This window comes from Podospora bellae-mahoneyi (genome assembly GCF_035222275.1).
Source record: "Podospora bellae-mahoneyi strain CBS 112042 chromosome 1 map unlocalized CBS112042p_1, whole genome shotgun sequence".
NCBI classification, from domain to species: Eukaryota; Fungi; Ascomycota; class Sordariomycetes; order Sordariales; family Podosporaceae; genus Podospora; species Podospora bellae-mahoneyi.
In genome coordinates this window covers 1,281,204-1,299,062 of record NW_026946359.1, presented here as the reverse complement: position 1 = coordinate 1,299,062, position 17,859 = coordinate 1,281,204, and the positions used below count along the sequence as shown (strand labels likewise).

Below are 17,859 nucleotides of genomic sequence, written 5' to 3'. Positions count from 1 at the left end.
GGATTTTGTTCTCGGCTTCCTCCATCTTCTGTCGAGCTTCATTCATCTCCTTTCAACCTTCGGCTTCCTCATCTTCTGCCTTTGCTCTCCTTGCACGAGCTCCCGTCGCCATTCGCATGACGCTGTCAAGTTCATCGCGAAATCTGGCCGGACTGAGCTGCTGCTCCTGACGTGAACTGTTCCTCAAATCGTCCTTGACTGTGGATGGCACGGTTGAGACCGGTGTCAAAAGAGCAGAAGAGTTTCTCTCCCCGGAACTCCGGCTCCAAAGTCGCAAGATTCGAAGTTAGCAAGCAAGAAGAATTCTGGTTTTGCTATGACAACAACGTACCCCCAACCATGTTGAGTAGATACCATGTTGAGTAGATACCATGGACAGACTCCCCGCGAGACAATCAGCTGTCTCAAGCTCCTTAGAAGAACTTTCCTGCTGAATCATTTCGGCTGCGTAGCGCCAGTCTTGCTCCCTCCTCCACTGTTCAGGCCAATATTGGAGAGCCTGCGGAAGACTGGATATCTCGTGGCTTCTCGCGTCGTCCACGAAGAGAAGCATGTTGCAATTATCTTCGCATTCTTCCCCAAGCAGAAGCCCCCATGCGTGAGGGCACCGGTATGCCCATCGTCCATCACTGACCTTTTCGAGACCAGCTGGGACCGGATCGTCGCAGTAGCCAGGTATTGCATAGGTGCAATGACCTGTTACTCTGAAATCAGCTGCCTGCTCAGTTTCACGGATGGCGAAGCGTCTTATTCAGAGAGAATAAGATGAAAACGGACAATACCAGATAGGTGAATGCTCGACACAATCGTCTCACACATCCCTGCCCGTGATAAGTCGACCTTTGGAGCTTGGGATGGTTCTGATGAAGTTGTCGCAATCCTCGGTACACTCCTTCACGGCAGTCAGCCCAAGCCACCGAACAAGAATCTCGACAATTCTGCCATCGAAAATCAGAACAATGCCTACCATTTTGACCCTGGAACCAACCGACATTTCTCGGGGTTTCGTGCTGTTGATATCCCAGTGGCAGAGCCCACGATCATGAGCTCAAAAGTAGGAGGTTGGAAGCCGTGATCAACGAGACGAGATCCACGAATTTTCTGTAAGAGGAACTAGAGAGGACGGAGAATGAGAGAGGTGAAAAGGCGGTGAACAGGAAACTAAGTCACAGCTGACTGGAAACGCGGGAGGAAGGTGCAAAAGCTGGCACCTGCCCTACCACTCACTCACCAGATTGACCGCACCTTCCAATCCAGTCCACAAAAATCAGGCAGCCAGATGCTGCCTGATTTGGGCAGGTATGATCCGACTTTCCAGTCCTTCCTCTCCAGATGCATGAAGGCAGACTGTTACCTTATGCATGGCCGAGCCGCTCCCGTAGCCCCAACCTTCACCTCAATGATACTGGAAAATCATCGAGCAGACCAACTCCAAAGTTCCTTCGGTTACATCAAATACTCCTTAAAAGTGGAAACACATCTCCGCCCTTGCATCCTGATTCCGTGGAAACATTACAAGAAGAGAACAACTGGTAGACAACATCAAGTGATAGAGACAGGTCGTCCACTGCCCTTGTTGGAGGCTCAACACAGCTCTATACATCTGGACACGCCGCAAAAGCCACCGGCGCAGCGACTTTCATACCCATCAATGTAATATTCATCCATAATCATACAAAAAAGCCCGCCTCTCCAATCCCCACCCCCAAGTCTATTACCACAACCCGCCGTATCCCTCCAACCCCTTATAACCCCCTCGTCCGTCCCCAAACCCAAGGGGACAATGCTTCTATGTATGCCAATTCACCGCAATGCTCATGGATATATGTTCATTTCACCAATAATAATTATTAAGACCACCGACCCCGCCATCCCCCCTTTAAAACAAACCATTCCATCCCAATATTCAATGTCATCACACAGCCTGACTGTACCCACCCCCTGTCCTCCCACCCAACCCAATCTTCCCCTTCCCATACTTCAACCACTTCCTCCCCTCATCCACCCAGAACACAGTGCTACACAGCACCATCAGCTTCGCCAGATCACCCCACCCCAGCGCCTCCGTCTGGAACACCTCCTGCAGCCAAGGGAAGTAAATCACCAGCAGCTGCCCCAACATACTCAAGCTCACGGCCCAGTTGAACAGAGTGTTGCTGAACAGCCCAACTTCTCCTCTCAAGATCGATTTCGATTCGGAACGGCAAGCAAGAGCGTTGAACATGTCAAACATGACAAAAGCGGTGAAGGTCATGGTGGTGTCCCGACGGGTGACGATGCCGTCTTGCATTTCGTGAGTGTAAACCAGCATCGTGCCAACCATAATGACAAACGCTTGGGTCAACACGCGAGAAACCAACGGGCGGGTAAGGACCGCGTCGTTACGGCGGCGGGGAGGGCGGTTCATAACGTCCTTGTCTACAGCTTCGACGCCGAGGGATTGCGCCGGAGGCCCATCCATTATGATGTCTGTTGTACTGTGTTAGTGATCGAAGTGACTGAAAAGGCGTCGAAGGGGGTGCTTACTGATCCACAGAATCTGCATCGCGTTTAATGGAGACTTGAACCCCAAAGCGGTGCAGATCAAGACAAGAGAGAGGCCGGCCGCGCTTGTGCTCAGCTGAAAGGTGAGGAAGTTCTGAATATTGTTGAAGATGGCCTTGCCCTCCTCGATAGCGTGAAGAATAGTAGAGAAATCGTCGTCCGTTAGAATCATATCAGCCGCCTCTTTGGCGACGTCAGTTCCATGCATGCCCATGGCAATGCCGATATCCGCCTTTTTGAGGGCAGGTGCATCGTTGACTCCATCTCCCGTCATGGCGACAATATCACCACGAGACTGGAGAGCGCGAATGATCTTCATTTTGTGTTCGGGGGTGGTGCGGGCAAAGATAGTGGTGTGATCCAAAGCTCGAGCAAGATCTTCATCGGACATCTCGTCAAGCTCATCACCCCGCAATACTGGCTTGACGGTGATCTGATTCGAAGAGTGTTCTGTGGGAATGGCGACCGCCATTCCCAATTGCTTGCCAATCGCCAAAGCGGTTGATTCGCCGTCGCCAGTAATCATGATAACCTTGACACAGCCTCGCATCAGTTTTCTGATAGAGCGGCCGACACCAGGTCGAGGGGGATCACTCATGCCTACAAGTCCGGCAAACGTAAGTCCCCGGTACTGCTCTTCAACAGCGCCAACAGCATTGGGACTTTCCCGGCCATTCGGAGTGGTGCTCCTGGCAGCCTTGCTCCTAGCAGACTTATTTACCGGACCATTGGCAAAAGCAAGGACACGGAGGCCTTGCCTAGCCATCTTCTCGGCTGCCTGTATAGCCTCTTCCCTGCGACCAGCATCCATGACGAACTCCCGCCCATCATCTGTCACATATGTATCGCAAGTGTCGAGGACTCGATCAATCGCGCCCTTCATATATGCATGTTCCTTATCTCCGTCTGCAATGACGACGCCCATCCACTTGCGCTCAGAGCTGAATGGCGTCTCAGCAACTCGAGGTCCAAGGGAGTCACGGACGTCATGTAAACTGAACCGATCCAACAGGTCAAGCATAGCAACATCTGTGGGCTGTCCTACCCAACGGGTGTATGATGACGACCCTTGACCTCTGTGTTGTGTGGAGGAAAAGACGGCTCTGGCAGCAGGTCCATTTTCATTGTGATTTCTCGCAGGACGGGCATTGTTGGCAATGTTGCCAATGCGCAAGATCCTGTGGGTGGCAGCGTCGGGCTCCTTTCCCGTCAATTCTTCATCCGAATCAACATTGAAGGCATCGTCATTGCCAAATGTCCAAATCTTGGTCGTTGTCATATGATTCGTTGTCAGTGTACCCGTTTTGTCTGTGCAGACCACATTCACAGAACCCAGCGTCTCAACTTTCGGCATCCGACGGACAATGGCGTTATGTTTAGCCATCCGGTGAACGCCCAAAGCTAGGGTGACTGTGACAATGATGGGAAGACCTTCAGGAATAGCCGCAACAGCCAGTGAGACGGAGATGGTGAATATTTCAAGCAGGTTCTTTCCCTGCAACCATCCAAATATGGAGATCAGACCAATGATTCCAAATGACATGCGTGTCAGCTGGCCTCCTAGGTCGTCCATGGAGAGCTGGAGAGGGGACCGCGGGCTTTCAGTTCCAGAGACACTGGTGGCAATAGTGCCAAAGTGCGTATCACCTCCAGTCGCAAACACAATTCCTTGTCCATGTCCGGATTTTACCAGTGTTCCCATGTACGCAATATTTTGACCCTTGTCGTCCGCATTGCCTGCCGCAAAAGTTGGACGAGGCATCTGAAGGCTGGCATCGCCTGGGGCAGGTGATGCGAAGCCTTGGCGGGGGCGAGCATCTGCTGTGATCCTGACAGGTGCATTCTCTCCTGTGAGGTTCGAGGCGTCGATGGTCAAGTCCGCAGCTTTGGTGACTCGAATGTCGGCAGGGATACGATCGCCAGTGGTGAAGAGAACGAGGTCACCAGGTACAAGCTGGGCGGCCATGACTTTTGATGAAGTAGCCTCGAGAACCTCCTCCTCGGGCGTCGCTAATCCTGAAGCGCCGGCCGTGGGTTCATTTGGGGTGCGGGCCCCAGGGGTCGTACCCGATGTTTGTTTCCGCACAAGATGCGCATGGTTCGGAACCAAGTGGTTGAGTGCCTCAATAGACTTTTCGGAACGATATTCTTGCAAGAACCCCACACTAATAACAATGGTCACCGCCACTGTGATGCTGACAGCGTCGTCCATGTTTCCTACCAGCAATGACAGCCCAGCCGAGCACAGCAGCAAGACAATCAGGGGCTCTTTGAATTGCCCGAGAAACCGCAACCATAATGGCTCAGGCTCGGCGTGAGGTATTTCGTTTGGGCCATAGTCGCGTAGCCTTGAAAGGGCCTCCGCAGCCGTCAGGCCTTGAGTTAACGACGTATTTAATCGAGATGCGACTTCGGCGGGGCTTTGGTAAGAATATTCGTTGGCAATGCTCTAGTAAAACACAGTTAGCCCATCGCGCCGCAACATTATAAAAAGAACATTTCCCCTTCCTACTCTTGATTGTGCAGACGTCGTCCGTGGTGAGGTAGATGGGGGGCGGTCACCGGCCTGAGGTATGGTGAGCTGCGCAGGCACAGGGGAGTTGTGGTAGATTGGCAGCGCATCGCCGCCATTCGTTCGAGTAAAGCGATCCATTTCGATCCTGGCGGTGTGTTCAGGATCAGGAGGACGTGTAGATATGCCAAATGCCTGGCCTGGGCGCAACGGGCCCTAGCGGAAGCTGAGATCCAGACCGAAAGACATCAATGGCTGCTGCGATGGGGGTGAGAAAGGGGGCGAATGTTGGTCGATAGAGCTGGGCTGACAGACAGATGGCGGGATGAAAGCAGGGGAGCTAAAAGTTTGAACAAGAATAGTGCATCACAGGAGAGGCATCACCACATCCGTAGACTCCGTGCGGATTTGGGTTTGAATCCACTGGGGAGGGAAACTTTTTGAGTTGGACGGCAGTGGTCTGGTTGGATACAAAGTGGAAACTTGGACCAGGTCGCGGTGCCATCCACCATTGCGGAACGTGTCTGCATCTGGACCGACCAGCTGGACTTCCAGGGGCACACAGGCCACTCCCAAAAGGCCTTGGCAACTTTTCAGGGATGTCATGAGGCTGAAAGGGGTGGCAGATAAAACGCAGGCTGCCATTGGTCAGAAATTCAATGCGACAACCTTTCGGCCATCATTTCTCACATCGTAGAGGATGAAAAGTTGAAGACCGACTGAAACACCAAAGGGTCTTGGAGCTAGAAATGGGTAGTACGAAGGATATTCCGGGATAACTGATAATTATGCTCTTCTTGTGTTGAAGAAGGTCTGGTCCCAGTTTCCTTGAAAGAACCGGCGAGTAGTTGATGATGTATCATGTGAGAGTCGAGAGTCGATTGCTTGGGAGACAGCGAGAGGGATAAGGATATTCGACCGAAACCCATGACGCGCAAGTTAGGAAGCCGCATCAACTTGCGACGAAGATGGCTATCGCCTGGTGATGTAATCCGCCAAGGCTGATGTCCAACAGACGACACCAAGCCACGTGACTCAGCTCGGCGCGCTGTTGGCTGGTTAATTGATTGTGGCTGGTGCAGCTGTCCCCAGCCTCTCAAATTTCGCAGCAACTCGATTTTCAAACGGCAAGCAATTCCCACACTCACCCGGCCCTCGAACCACGTCCCCTCTCTCTTTCTTCACCAATTCGCCTTTGTTCCATCCAGCGCATCGCACCCAGACCCGATTGCGACTTCTCCGGCCGACGCGCATTGCATTGTCTGGTACAATTATCTCAACATCATCGCCATTTTTTTGGTATTTTGCGCAACTGTCGGCACCAAAGCCGAAGACGGCACTTCGACCACGCGCCCGTTCACCAAACAACGCAACACGCGCTTTCTTGTTTACCCTCCTCCGCCACCCCGACAACCCAACAACCCACCATCGTCATCTCCAGCAACCACACCCGTCTGCCCCGCGCACCCCTCCGCAGTCGACGCTCGAGCTCGACAACTAGTCATAGCTGTATATTATTCACTTGCACTCGGTAAACCACCTCACTTGCTCCCGGCACTCCCGTCGCCGCCATGTTCTGGTCGGGCACGCTTCTCAGCGCCACCGGCCCCTTGGCCAAGGCATGGCTATCTGCCAACCAGGAGCGCAAGGTGTCGAAAGTCCAGATTTTGCAGCACAATCTCCAGGACAGTGTCGACGCCATTATCGCTCCCAACGATGCCCCCTTAGCTCTCCGTCTCTCCGGCCAGCTCCTGCTAGGTGTCGTTCGCATCTACAGCCGCAAGGCCCGCTACCTGCTCGACGACTGCAATGAAGCTCTTGTCAAGATCAAAATGGTAAGCGTTCAGCTCTTTGATCCCAGCTGCGCGAGACAATATGATTTCTAACATGCGCAGGCTTTCCGTTCGACTGGCAATCATGATATTCCCACAAACTTGCACATTCAGAACAAGGAAGCTCTAATGTTGCCTGATAAAATCACAATGTACGACAACCTCGATTTGCTCCCACCACCAAGCTCGGATTTCCTCCTGTCACAACTGGAAGCGATCACTGCCACGCCCTCTATGGCCCGCAAGGCTCGTGCGCTGAACCGAGATACATATTTGCAAGAGGATTTCAACAATAGCCAGTTCCTTCAAAATACATATCAGGATGAGGATGAGGAAATGGGACTCGGTAATTTCGATGACGATCTCGGTCTGAAACTGGATTTTGGTGAGGATATTGTTGAAGGATCAAGGCTGGACCGGAGCGTGGAAATGGGCAGAGATGCGCCTCCCGTCCGGTCTGTTGAGGACGACATGCTCAGCGAGATGGACTTCGACCTGGGCAAGGACAGAAACGAGCGTGCCGTCTCCCTGGAAGGACTTGACTTTGGCGATGGCGTTCACATCATGGATGATGAGGGCGATATCGCCATGCCAGACGATGTCACGCTCAATGTTGGTGATGCGTCTGCGATGCCCGCAGCTGCTGGCCCCGATATGAGCCGCGCCCGCATCTCGGAGTCCCCGCTGTCCGACATTGATGAGGAGTTTGCCAAGGAGGTTGAGATGGAGTACAGCCGCCACATGACTACCGATCTGTACGAGCCTAGTGACGAGCCAACCGCCACCATTGCCAACGCCCCTCAGCGCCAGAAGAAGAGAAAGCTACTCCAACCTGATGAGCAAACTGTTCTGTCTACTCAACAGATCAGGGAACAGCAGGCGAAGCGCGACAACATCTTGAAGCCACAGTCCTTCCTCACTCATGACCCGTACATCACTGGTCTTGAGGACCTCCACAAAAATGGTGGCTTTATTCAGAACATTTTGTTTGAGGGCCGCAGTGATGGGTGGGCTCCCGAGCTGAAGGGTCTCTTGTCCCTTGGCTCGATTCGGCCAAATGAGCTCAAGCGGAAGCGCGATAGCGGCGTTGCCGACATGGAGACGGACGAAGAGCAAAACAGGTCCAAGTCTCCCCGTCTTGAACTTCCCGCCGACGAGAGTGTCTTCAACATGGACGGGACCGTTATTGGCAACCAGTCCATCGCAGCCGATGGCACAGTTCTCGATATTCCCGCTGATGAGACTGCTGTGCTGCAGCACGACGAAGAGGGGGAGAGGCGCCACGAGGCCTCTAGCCCGATGCCCAACTTTGATGAGACCAGCGTTCCCATCGTTCACCCCGCTGACAGCGGGCCCGTATCGATTGGCACCAAGCATGCTGTCCATATCCTGCGCGACCTCTTCGGTGCTGAGGCCGAAACCAATGCTGAAGTCCGCAAGAAGAATGCCGTTGTCTTCCAGGAACTCCTGCCAGAAGGAAGGACAAGCAAGGCCGATGCCACCAAGATGTTCTTTGAGTGCCTTGTCCTTGCCACCAAGGATGCCATCAAGGTCGAGCAACCCGAGGGATCCCTTGGCGGCCCAATCCGGGTGCGCGGCAAGCGTGGTCTCTGGGGTGACTGGGCCGAGAGGGAAGCAGGTGGTGAGATGGCTCGTGAGCAACATCAAGGTAACGAGCCCGGGCATGCTGTGGCTACGACTGCTGCCGTGTCTGTTTCGGCTTAGAGTCCAGCGCGGCATTGACAGCATAAACAGCATTCAACCTGGTGTTTTGGGTTTGCTTTTGGTCTCGGCTATTCACTGTACATCATTTGCCTCTTGGCGGAATTATCTAGGAAGGCGGCGGCGCATGGACGGCTATCTCATTTCCCTTTGTTTTCTTTTCTTTTTTATATTCTCTTCTTAACAAATGTTTTCACACGGTCGTCAAATACGAACCGAGTGGGCGTTTTGGCGTATCGGGGAAAGGGAGACAACTGGAAGATACCATTGTTCTGGCTGGGCAAAAAAATGTAGTTGTTATTGTTGTTGTTGTTGTTGTTGTTGTTGTTGTTGTTTGGAGATGTGTTATCGGAACCCGTTTTGTTTTTCTGTTTACGTCATTCAGAAAAGGAACCGTCATTGGGGGGTTGAGGTGGACAAGAAGAAGAAGGAAGCCCCTGTTGGGGATTAGGATTGGGGGGGCACCGCTTGTGTTGATTATCTCATTTTCAGCATTTGCACTCATGGCGGCATGTGGTTGGCAAAGTTTCGATAAGCCAGGATTATTCCTTTTGTTGATGCAAAGCGGGCGGTTCATGGTTTGGGGCGAAGGAGCGCAATGAGTAATTATGTCAACTGTTATGGAATGCAGTAGTGTAGGATACCATTTGCTGCGCGCGACGAGAGAAGAGAAGAGCTGGGGAATGGAGGATGATTTTCAAATAGTTTAGCTTAGGTATGTCTAGTATATTCGGTTGAATATGATGCTAGTTCGGTCATTTGGGTTGTTTCTACTGGTTCGTGCTTTGGTGGTTGTCGCTTGTTTGCTCAGTTGTTCACCTGGGCGATACTCACTCATCAATTGTTCACAGTGTTGGCTTCCATAGATGCATTTCAACTTGGGAGGTAGACGACTGGTGACGGTTTTATACCACTTGATAGACTGAGACCTGGCTCAAGACGCTGTCAAGTCCCATACTGATGAGTTTCTCCTCTTCCATGTCACAGCAAAACCATGATCACAGCGGGGGTGGGGGATTAGTAGCAGTCTCTTTGAGTATGTGGCATGCCATCCCCAGGTTGGAGTGCGTGCCCATCTTTCTTTGCAATACTTGCAATTGCAAATCAGGTGACCAAAAATTGTAGCAGTGTCTCTGAGTAGCGTACCATCCATCATCCTCGGACTGGGAACTTGGAGCAGGTGCAGCCCTTTCTGTAAATGTTGCAAGATTGCCAACTAACCAAGGGCCCCGGAGGACGAAGGAAGAAAAGAGGAAAGGAAGAAGAGTAGGGAAGGGCGGTTTCTTATTCTTGGTGCTGGTGTGGTCTTTGCATAAGCTTAGGGTCTGGTGGGGTTTGTGACGTTCACGGTGGGCGTGTTTGGGGTTTGGGGTGGTTGATTTGAGGGATAGGATCTGTTAAGCCATATGTGCTTAAGTCAAGGGTGTGGTGGTTTAGATGTGAGTAGCGGTCCAATACTGACACAACTGATGGCTAGGTAAGCCTTGGGAGAGCAAGCATTTACAAAGAACACATCAGGAGATCGTACCTAATAACAGTTATGTATAATGGCTTGCTGGTATCAACATCTATATAACACTTCATTAATTTTCCTCATATTGCAAAACATGCCAGTCATACCGGTGTTTACAACCTTTCACCCTCACAACGCCAACTTGCTCACCAAGTTCGCAAAGGTTTCCTTGTCCAACCGCTCAGTCTCCCGCTTGGTCACATTGGCTTGGTGAGCCTGGACCTGCGCCCCAGCGTCATCCTCAATCCCAGAATACTTGTTAATCCAACCCAGCACAGTCTTGTGCCAAACAAGCGAGTTCTCAGGTTTGAGCACCCACTAATTCCATGTTAGCCCCCGTTTATCAGAATGTGTGAAAGAGTAAAACTTACGTGATTCTCATCAGGAAACACCAACAACCTACTTGGCACCTTCTTCGCCTGCAAGACATTGAACGCCGCCAGCCCCTCTGTAACAGGAAGACGGTAGTCCAGCTCGCTGTGGATGATCAACTCAGGCGTGGCCCACTCGTTCAAATGGTTCGCCGGATCCCACTTTTGGTACCCCTCCTTGTTCTCGTAGATGGTCCCCTCAAAGTCGTGGATGGGGAAAAACAGCTCCTCAGTTGACCACTGGTTTGAGGTGGAGAACACTCCATCGTGGCAGACGAGCGCCTTGAACTTGCGGCCGAGGGGGTGGCCTTGGATCCAGTTGATCATGTAGCCGCCGTAGCTGGCACCCAGTGCCACCGCTCTGTCAGTGTCCACATAGTCCAGATTGTCTTGGATGTACTCGAAGGCGTTGACTAGGTCGTTGTATGGCTTACCGCCCCAGTCTCCCTTGATTCCGTTTTGTAGCGCCATGCCGTATCCCGTTGAGCCTGTGGGGTTGGGACTGACAACGACGTAGCCTTGCTCGGCAAAAACAGCTGGGTTCCAGCGGGTCGACCAAGAGTCAGCCCAGGCGCCTTGCGGGCCACCGTGGATCAAGAAGCAGAGGGGGTACTTCTTCTTGGAGTCGAAGTTGGACGGTCTCATGACCAATGCATGGACATCATAGTCACCAGCACCTTTGAAGGTGATGTCGTCAACGCTTAGCCGAGAGAGACCGAAGGATTTCCCTTGCTTGGAGTTGGAGGAAACTATGTGGAACGTGCTTTGAGAGGGATTGACAATGCTGTAGCAGGAGTTGTCCACCAAAGAAGTGGAAGTTACGAATAACCTGCCGGCCACAGGAGAGTGGGCCGAGACGGTGGTGCTGAGGAGGCGCACATCGCTGACAGAGCCGTCGGTTGTCGGAATGACAGAGGGTAGCTTCTTGCCAGCTTCGCATGGGGTAGAGGGAAGCTGAAAGATGAGGTTGCGAGCTCTGTGTTCGGCTGTGACGTAGAGTGTCTTGTCGTCGGCAGACCAGAGGATGGCATCTGGACGGGCGTCCCAGCCACCTTCGCCGTCCTCAGTGGCATAGAACTCTTCCGCCTTCAACTCGTCGAGATCTTTGACCAAAAGCAGACGGGTCTTATCGCTCTCATACTGCTTGCTTCTCATCCGCGTAAACGCAATCTTGTTTCCATCATTCGAAAACACCGGGCTCTGTGAATACCCTTCCAACCCCGGCGTCTCAATCAACCTCAGCTTCGGCTTCTCCTGCGCCAACTCCTTCAGCGACAGATAATACAAATCAGTCTTTGTATACATCGCCGGATCCAGCTTTGGATCCTTCGCCACAAACACCAACCCCTTCGGGCCAACATCAAAGTCACCCGTCCCCCCAAACGGCGGCACTGGCGAGCTCAACCCCGTCCCATAAAGCGCATCCACCAACCCCTCAATCTCAAACCCTCCCTCCTCCTTCCTCCTCAAAAACCCATACCTAATCGAGTTCTTATTCTCCGAACTCCACGCATCCCAATGCCTCACAAACAACCCATCATACACCCTCCCACTCGACAACCCCTTCTCCTCCGTCACAGGGTTATATATCTCCCCCCCAGGCGTAACCACCACCGTAAAACCCAAAACCCACCTCCTCCCCCTCTCCACCTCCCTCACCTTCACATTCCCAACCCCCCCCTCAAACCTCTTCACCACCCCCTTATTCCCCCTCACATCCCCCCATTTGATCTCCGTCTCCCCCTTCTCCCCAACCCCCTCAACCCAAACAAACTCCTCCTCCCCAACCCAATTCGGCTCCGAAGCACCACTCCCCTCCACAACAACACTCGACTGCCCATTCGCAATCGTCAACACCCTAACCTCCGACCTGCGCTTATGCTCCCCAAACGAGTACGACGACACGGTATACAGCGCCAGCGTCCCGTTACTGTTCGGCACAGCAGCCGACCGCCGCGGGGCAGAGAGCATCACCTCGGGTGTGAACTTTGTCGCCATGATGGTCATGTTGCCGGCTGAACCCCTCCAAACCGGGCTGGCAATAGCTGGGTTGATGATGAATGCCAAGAAAAAGAGGGTGGTAAAACAGACAAAGAAAAAGGTCGTTTCTACTCCTGGGAATAATAATAATCGCCGTCTGCTGCGGGGGAACAATTGTTTGAGCTCAAAGACAACAATGGCGGTGGTGCTGTTGGTGCCGTCCAAGTGAGGGGCAGCACCAGCACCACCACAACCATCAAGGTGCTTCCCCTCCCCTGAACAACCCCGCATTGAGAAACAGCTAAGACCTGCGGCTGCTGCTAGAGCTTCTTCACCACCACTCCCATCGCCATCGTTGTATCCGTCCCACCTTGGGTCTTGAGCTTCCCCCATCTCTGACGTAAAAAATCTGGCAGATAAATGAAAAGAAAATCTCAAGACTGATGAGAGTAATGTCATCGGGAGAAGCACTTCTCACTCTTTAAATCCATTCCCCCATCCCCCCTAGCAGCAACCCGTTCACGTCCAAGATTCAATCCACAAAGGCGCTAATCACCGCCTATGGTTGGAAGAACCATGGCACGACATGCCAGTGGTGTAAGCATCAGGACTTCCAGATCCGGCAGGAGACAAAACATCTCGCCATCTTCCCAACCTCGACATCCGAGCCTTCCGGGCCCCATTGCAACATTCCAGCCCTTATTCCCGGTGCTGGATAGGAAACCTCCCGTCCAGCATATGCAAAGCAACCTTTAATCCCCGTGAAAAGTCTGTCCGACACAAACTTGATCCTCCAGACAAGATACAATCCTGTTTTGTTCAGACAACTGCCATAAAACTACTCGTACAAGAATGCCGTCAACACCGCCAGTCTAAACGCCATATGCATCTGGAGGTCATACCTCATGGCCAGAAAAAAAAGAAGAAAAAAAAGAAACGCCATTGGTATCATGCCATTCGCTCCCATCCATCCTACCATAAAATCACAACTTCCATGTTGGTACAACACCGCCCCTGCTCATCACCACCTTCTTCAAGTGATCTCACTTCCTCCCCGCCCCAAAACCAGTCCTAATTTTCTTAGCATCACGGGAATCAGTCTCACTATCTCCGTCCCCATCACCCGCCGCCCCTCTTCCTACTGGCCTTTTACTGCTCCCCTTCTTCCCCGCCTTACTCCCCCCCCCATTCCCACCCCCAGCACTAGTAGGTGTCCCAACCTTTGAACTGTCTCCTCCAGCAAAACTCCCACTGATCGGCGTAGGCCCTGGCGTACTACCCGGTGTGACACCCTCGGCAGCCTGCTGTTGAGCCAACTGAGCCTGTGCCGCCAGATTGTACGAAATCGAACTACGAGAAAAGACCCTGTTGGCATCATTCAAGACCCCCCCTTGCATCCCACCACCACCTCCACCACCGCCCTTTCTCCTCGCAGCAGAAGACGAAGGAGCGCCTGGTCCCTGCCCAGCGCCGCCTCCTCCCTTGGCATAGTTGTCGAACCCAATGATGATGTTTCCGTGCGGCGTTGATTCGAGGTACTCCGTCTCCTTTTGGAAAATGTGTTCTTCTTGAGCGGCCTGTTTACATCAATGCCCGTTAGCCCCCTGCCCACAGTCACTCCAGAAAGAAAGGGTCAAACCCACAAGTCTCTTATCCAGCGCCCTCCTCTTCGCCAACAACTCCTTAAGCTGCGCTCGTTGTTTCTCGTAATAGGGGATTCCAGCCGCCGCTGCAGCCGCCGCCTGTTGCTGCTGGTGCTGGTGCTGTTGCTGCTGCTGCTGCTGCTGTTGTTGTTGTTGTTGTTGTTGTTGTTGCTGCTGCTGCTGCTGCTGCGCTTGCTGTGACTGTTGCGACTGCTGCCCTCCTCCATTTGCGGCAGACGACTCGTTCTTAACAGGTGTGTTCTGATGCCCCCCCGCGGTCGCGTTATTCCCCACAGGTTTTGGTGTAGCAGCTCCGCCTCCCCCTCCTCCATTCGAAGATGTTGTATTCTCCGTTGCCATGACTGGTTGTTAAGCAGGTGGTATGATGACGAAAGACGCGTCGAGAGATGCAGAAAAAGCGCGTTGAATTGGTGTAAAGTGAGTGGGTGCGTAAACGTGGGGTGTGGTGCGCGTGCAAAGTGATTGTTTCCTCTCTGGTCTAAAAATGCGTCAGTCAAGAACTCGGGCCTGAACATGTCGCGGTACCGAGTCTAGGGCCTCTTACCTTGTTGGCGCCTCAGTGGACCGGGATGAAGCCCTTAGTGGTTGCAGTGCGTGGTCGAATTAGAGTGCGGGCATGAGTAACGGTGTGTAGGACGGCGGGGGGAGCAGCCGTGCTCGGGGCAACACTGAATCCACGACTCTCCGCAAATCAAAACCGAATACCATCCAACAGATAACACAGCTGAAAAAGGCAACACCGATAGTCGAACTAAGAAACACGTACGACCAAGCCGTCAAGATCGCCTCCGCGACTTCCCAGAACCACTCCCAGGCCCTTCTCCAGGACCACCTGATAGCCTGCCAGGACCGGCGAGCGATGAACTTTTGGAAAACAAACAAATCGGTCTTGATACGGAGTACTGCAGGCCGAATTGGATGCCAAAAGCCGATATTGATGATGTCCACGATGATGTCCACTCTGTCCCAGACGGTCCTCCAGAAGGCCATAAAGTCCATATCGTGTAAATCGAAAGGATGTCAAGACAAGCAAGAATGGACTGTAGCAAAAAGAATGCTGAAGTTATAAAAGCCGGTTAGCAAGTGATGATACTTGGATTGAATTGGGTTGCTTCTCAACCAATCCTGGAGCTGGTCTTTTATCTCAGAGCATGCAACTCCCATCTTCTTTCCTTCTTTCAACCTTGGAAGCTCTGCCTCCTGCTTGAACTTGTAATTTCGAGTGGGGGAAGGTGCCCCCCACCCACTCTGCACGTCACAGGAAGATACATAGGAGGCAGTCACGACTTCAATTATCTCTCATCAGACCACACCAACGCCCAAGCTGTGATGATCCGGGCAGTGACTTTCCACCGCAAACCAGGTAGGTACCTATATCCTGGGAAGGAACCACTCAGAACTTCATCACCCAACACAAATTTCAAGTATACGTCCTTGCCACTATATTACCACAGCTATCATTTTACTACGCGATCCACACAGAGGCTACTAAAAATATGCTCAGATAAACAAGTCAAGACAATATTTTGGGGGTTTGTAGTCCTCACAGAGCCGCCTTCCAAACCTCAACGCCTCGAAACGCGAGTCTCCCAAAGCCATGCTAATGTCCTTCCTGTTTTTTTTTCTTTTTTTTTTCTTTGATGTGGTTCAATGAACGAATGAATAAGTGATAAACAGCTTCAAGCACCGTTAGCCTCAACCACGTCACTACTTCATGAGGATCTCATCTGCTTGATCTTCTCCTTGAGCTCCTTCTCCCGCTGCTCAGTGTCGATTTTGGACTCCTGTAGCATAAGCAATAGTTAGCCATCATATCTTGCAAATACTTGGAAACTTCAGGGAACATACCTGATCTTGGCTCGACACCGCCGCATCGTCATGGTGGGCTTTAGGGGGTCTGTCTTCAGCTCCTGAACCATCAGCCGATCTGTCCCGCTTGGAAAATTGTGAAGATGCAGAAGAGGCCCTGCTTCGTCCTCCTCTTCTATCCCTCGAACCACTGCGGCTACGTTTTCTATCACGAGATCGACGACGTGGAGAGCGGGAACGGGATCGGCGTCGTCCGTAGGAGCTAGCAGGACTAATGCTACGGCCCGTACTGCGAGAGCGGCTCCTACTCCGATGTCGCTTGATGTCGGGGGAGACACTCCTGCTTCCACCTCTTGACCGCCTGGGGGGAGGGCTTCGGCTTCGGCTTCGACTAAGAGATCGGGAGTAGCGAGAGGATCCGGAAGAATAAGAAGAAGATCGACTGTACCGCCGGTTTCGGGTCTTGGATGGACTGCGTGTTAGACTGCGAGAGCGGCTGCGGGTGCGGCTCCTGCTTCTGCTTCTGCTTCTGCTTCTGCTTCTGCTCCGGCTGCTAGATGGAGAATAACGGCGACGCTTTGGGGAAGGTGAGCCGCGGTCGGATGCTACTGATCGGGACCGGCTACGGCGGTCGGCATCCCGGGCAGGGGAGCGGCGTCTTTTGACTGTATCCCTGTAGGGAAGTGGTGAGCGAGAACGACGGCGTCGACGAGGGGGACTAGCCGATCGCGAATAGGACCGTCTCTTCCCATCCACACTAGGGCTGCGAGAGAGAGATCGAGATCTAGACCGAGACCGGGACGAAGCCGAGCGCACAGAAGGCGACCGTGAGCGCGACCTGGACCTTCTCCGCCTATCATCCCGCCTATCTCCCATCCCCCTTCCGCCACGACGGAGCGGTGAACTACCCCGTCCGCCTGGGACATATGAATCCCTCAAGCCACCCCTCAGTCCTCCTCTTCCCCCACGGTCACGGTATCTCGGCGGCGACCTCGACCGTCTCTCATCACCTCCTCTGCCCCTCCCAAAAGGCCGATCTCTGTTGTCGTCCCTCCCACCTGGACCTCTCCAAGAATCACCTCCCAGTCTACCCCCTCCCCTCGGCCCCCCAGCACCTCTCCCTCTCTCAGCTCTATCACCCCTCCCACCAAACCCCCTCTGAAAGCTATCCCTCCTCTGATTCTCACTATCCTCTCTCTTCTGCCTCGCCTCCTCCTGCTCCCTCTTTTCCTGCAAGAGCTCCAGCTTCTTGGCCTCCAGCAACTCCTTCGGCACGCCCTGGGGAGAATCCTGCGCACTCAGCAGCAGCCCCCACATCTCCTTGCAAAACCCGGGCGTGTCCTTGTCGAGAAAGCCAGTGAGCTGAATCTGTAGAGCTTTGATATCGGGGTGGCGGCTGGATTCGATAAGGTTGAACACGAGTTCAATGACAACATCGTCTTCGTTGGCAAGGATTTCGGTTATGCGACCTGCGATCCATCTGATTTCAACTTGTTAGACCGAGGTTCGACAAGAGATACGGACAGCGCGAAAAAAAAAAAACAAACTTTTTCATAACCTGGAGGTTGACCTTGGTCATGTCGACCTTTTGGTTGAATTCCGGTGGGAATTTTGTGCTCTTGAGGAGCTTTGCATCGACGCCTGTCGCCATGGCTGCTGCTGTTTGGTGATTGAATCTCTCGAGATGTAATAACCAAGAGGCGGTAGATGGTAGGATTGGCCGGGCTGGCGGCAATGAAGAAACTGAAATATAACTACGTGATGGAAGCAAGCGACCGACTCAATGGAACGAAGGATGTTGTCAGAGGTCGTTGTTGTCTCGTCCTCCAAAAGATTGGATGTTGTCGTGACGCGCTCCCAAAGAGAAAGTTGGACCGCCAGCAATTTCTGTTTGTCAGGCAAGCACCTGGGA

The 17,859-nt window shown here is 52.8% G+C and overlaps 6 protein-coding genes across 6 annotated transcripts; 1 reads left to right on the top strand and 5 right to left on the bottom strand.

Moving 5' to 3' along the window:
• Window positions 1-52: 52 nt before the first annotated feature.
• QC761_104310 (uncharacterized protein) lies at window positions 53-553 on the bottom strand (the record flags this gene model as incomplete). Its single annotated transcript, XM_062873685.1, has 2 exons — window positions 53-266; window positions 339-553. The coding sequence occupies 2 exons, from the start codon at window positions 551-553 to the stop codon at window positions 53-55; spliced, it is 429 nt and encodes a 142-aa protein (XP_062736750.1).
• A 1,187-nt stretch (window positions 554-1,740) lies between these two features.
• On the bottom strand, window positions 1,741-5,973 carry PMR1 (High affinity Ca2+/Mn2+ P-type ATPase-like protein). Its single transcript, XM_062873684.1, has 3 exons — window positions 5,057-5,973; window positions 2,527-4,993; window positions 1,741-2,469 (listed from the first exon to the last, which is right to left on the bottom strand). The coding sequence occupies exons 1-3, from the start codon at window positions 5,195-5,197 to the stop codon at window positions 1,916-1,918; spliced, it is 3,162 nt and encodes a 1,053-aa protein (XP_062736749.1). The 5' UTR covers window positions 5,198-5,973; the 3' UTR covers window positions 1,741-1,915.
• Window positions 5,974-6,055: 82 nt separating this feature from the next.
• Window positions 6,056-8,988, top strand: MCD1 (sister chromatid cohesion protein 1). Its single transcript, XM_062873683.1, has 2 exons — window positions 6,056-6,891; window positions 6,952-8,988. The coding sequence occupies exons 1-2, from the start codon at window positions 6,628-6,630 to the stop codon at window positions 8,611-8,613; spliced, it is 1,926 nt and encodes a 641-aa protein (XP_062736748.1). The 5' UTR covers window positions 6,056-6,627; the 3' UTR covers window positions 8,614-8,988.
• Window positions 8,989-10,136: 1,148 nt separating this feature from the next.
• QC761_104280 (uncharacterized protein) lies at window positions 10,137-12,933 on the bottom strand (the record flags this gene model as incomplete). Its single annotated transcript, XM_062873682.1, has 2 exons — window positions 10,137-10,441; window positions 10,495-12,933. 2 exons carry the CDS (start codon window positions 12,931-12,933, stop codon window positions 10,253-10,255), a joined length of 2,628 nt encoding a protein of 875 aa, XP_062736747.1. The 3' UTR covers window positions 10,137-10,252.
• A 189-nt stretch (window positions 12,934-13,122) lies between these two features.
• EAF6 (chromatin modification-related protein eaf6) lies at window positions 13,123-15,179 on the bottom strand. The gene is made up of 3 exons (XM_062873681.1): window positions 14,683-15,179; window positions 14,118-14,616; window positions 13,123-14,051 (listed from the first exon to the last, which is right to left on the bottom strand). The coding sequence occupies exons 2-3, from the start codon at window positions 14,475-14,477 to the stop codon at window positions 13,518-13,520; spliced, it is 894 nt and encodes a 297-aa protein (XP_062736746.1). The 5' UTR covers window positions 14,478-14,616; window positions 14,683-15,179; the 3' UTR covers window positions 13,123-13,517.
• A 361-nt stretch (window positions 15,180-15,540) lies between these two features.
• On the bottom strand, window positions 15,541-17,821 carry QC761_104260 (uncharacterized protein). Its single transcript, XM_062873680.1, has 3 exons — window positions 17,495-17,821; window positions 15,987-17,427; window positions 15,541-15,922 (listed from the first exon to the last, which is right to left on the bottom strand). Exons 1-3 carry the CDS (start codon window positions 17,596-17,598, stop codon window positions 15,851-15,853), a joined length of 1,617 nt encoding a protein of 538 aa, XP_062736745.1. The 5' UTR covers window positions 17,599-17,821; the 3' UTR covers window positions 15,541-15,850.
• Window positions 17,822-17,859: the final 38 nt, after the last annotated feature.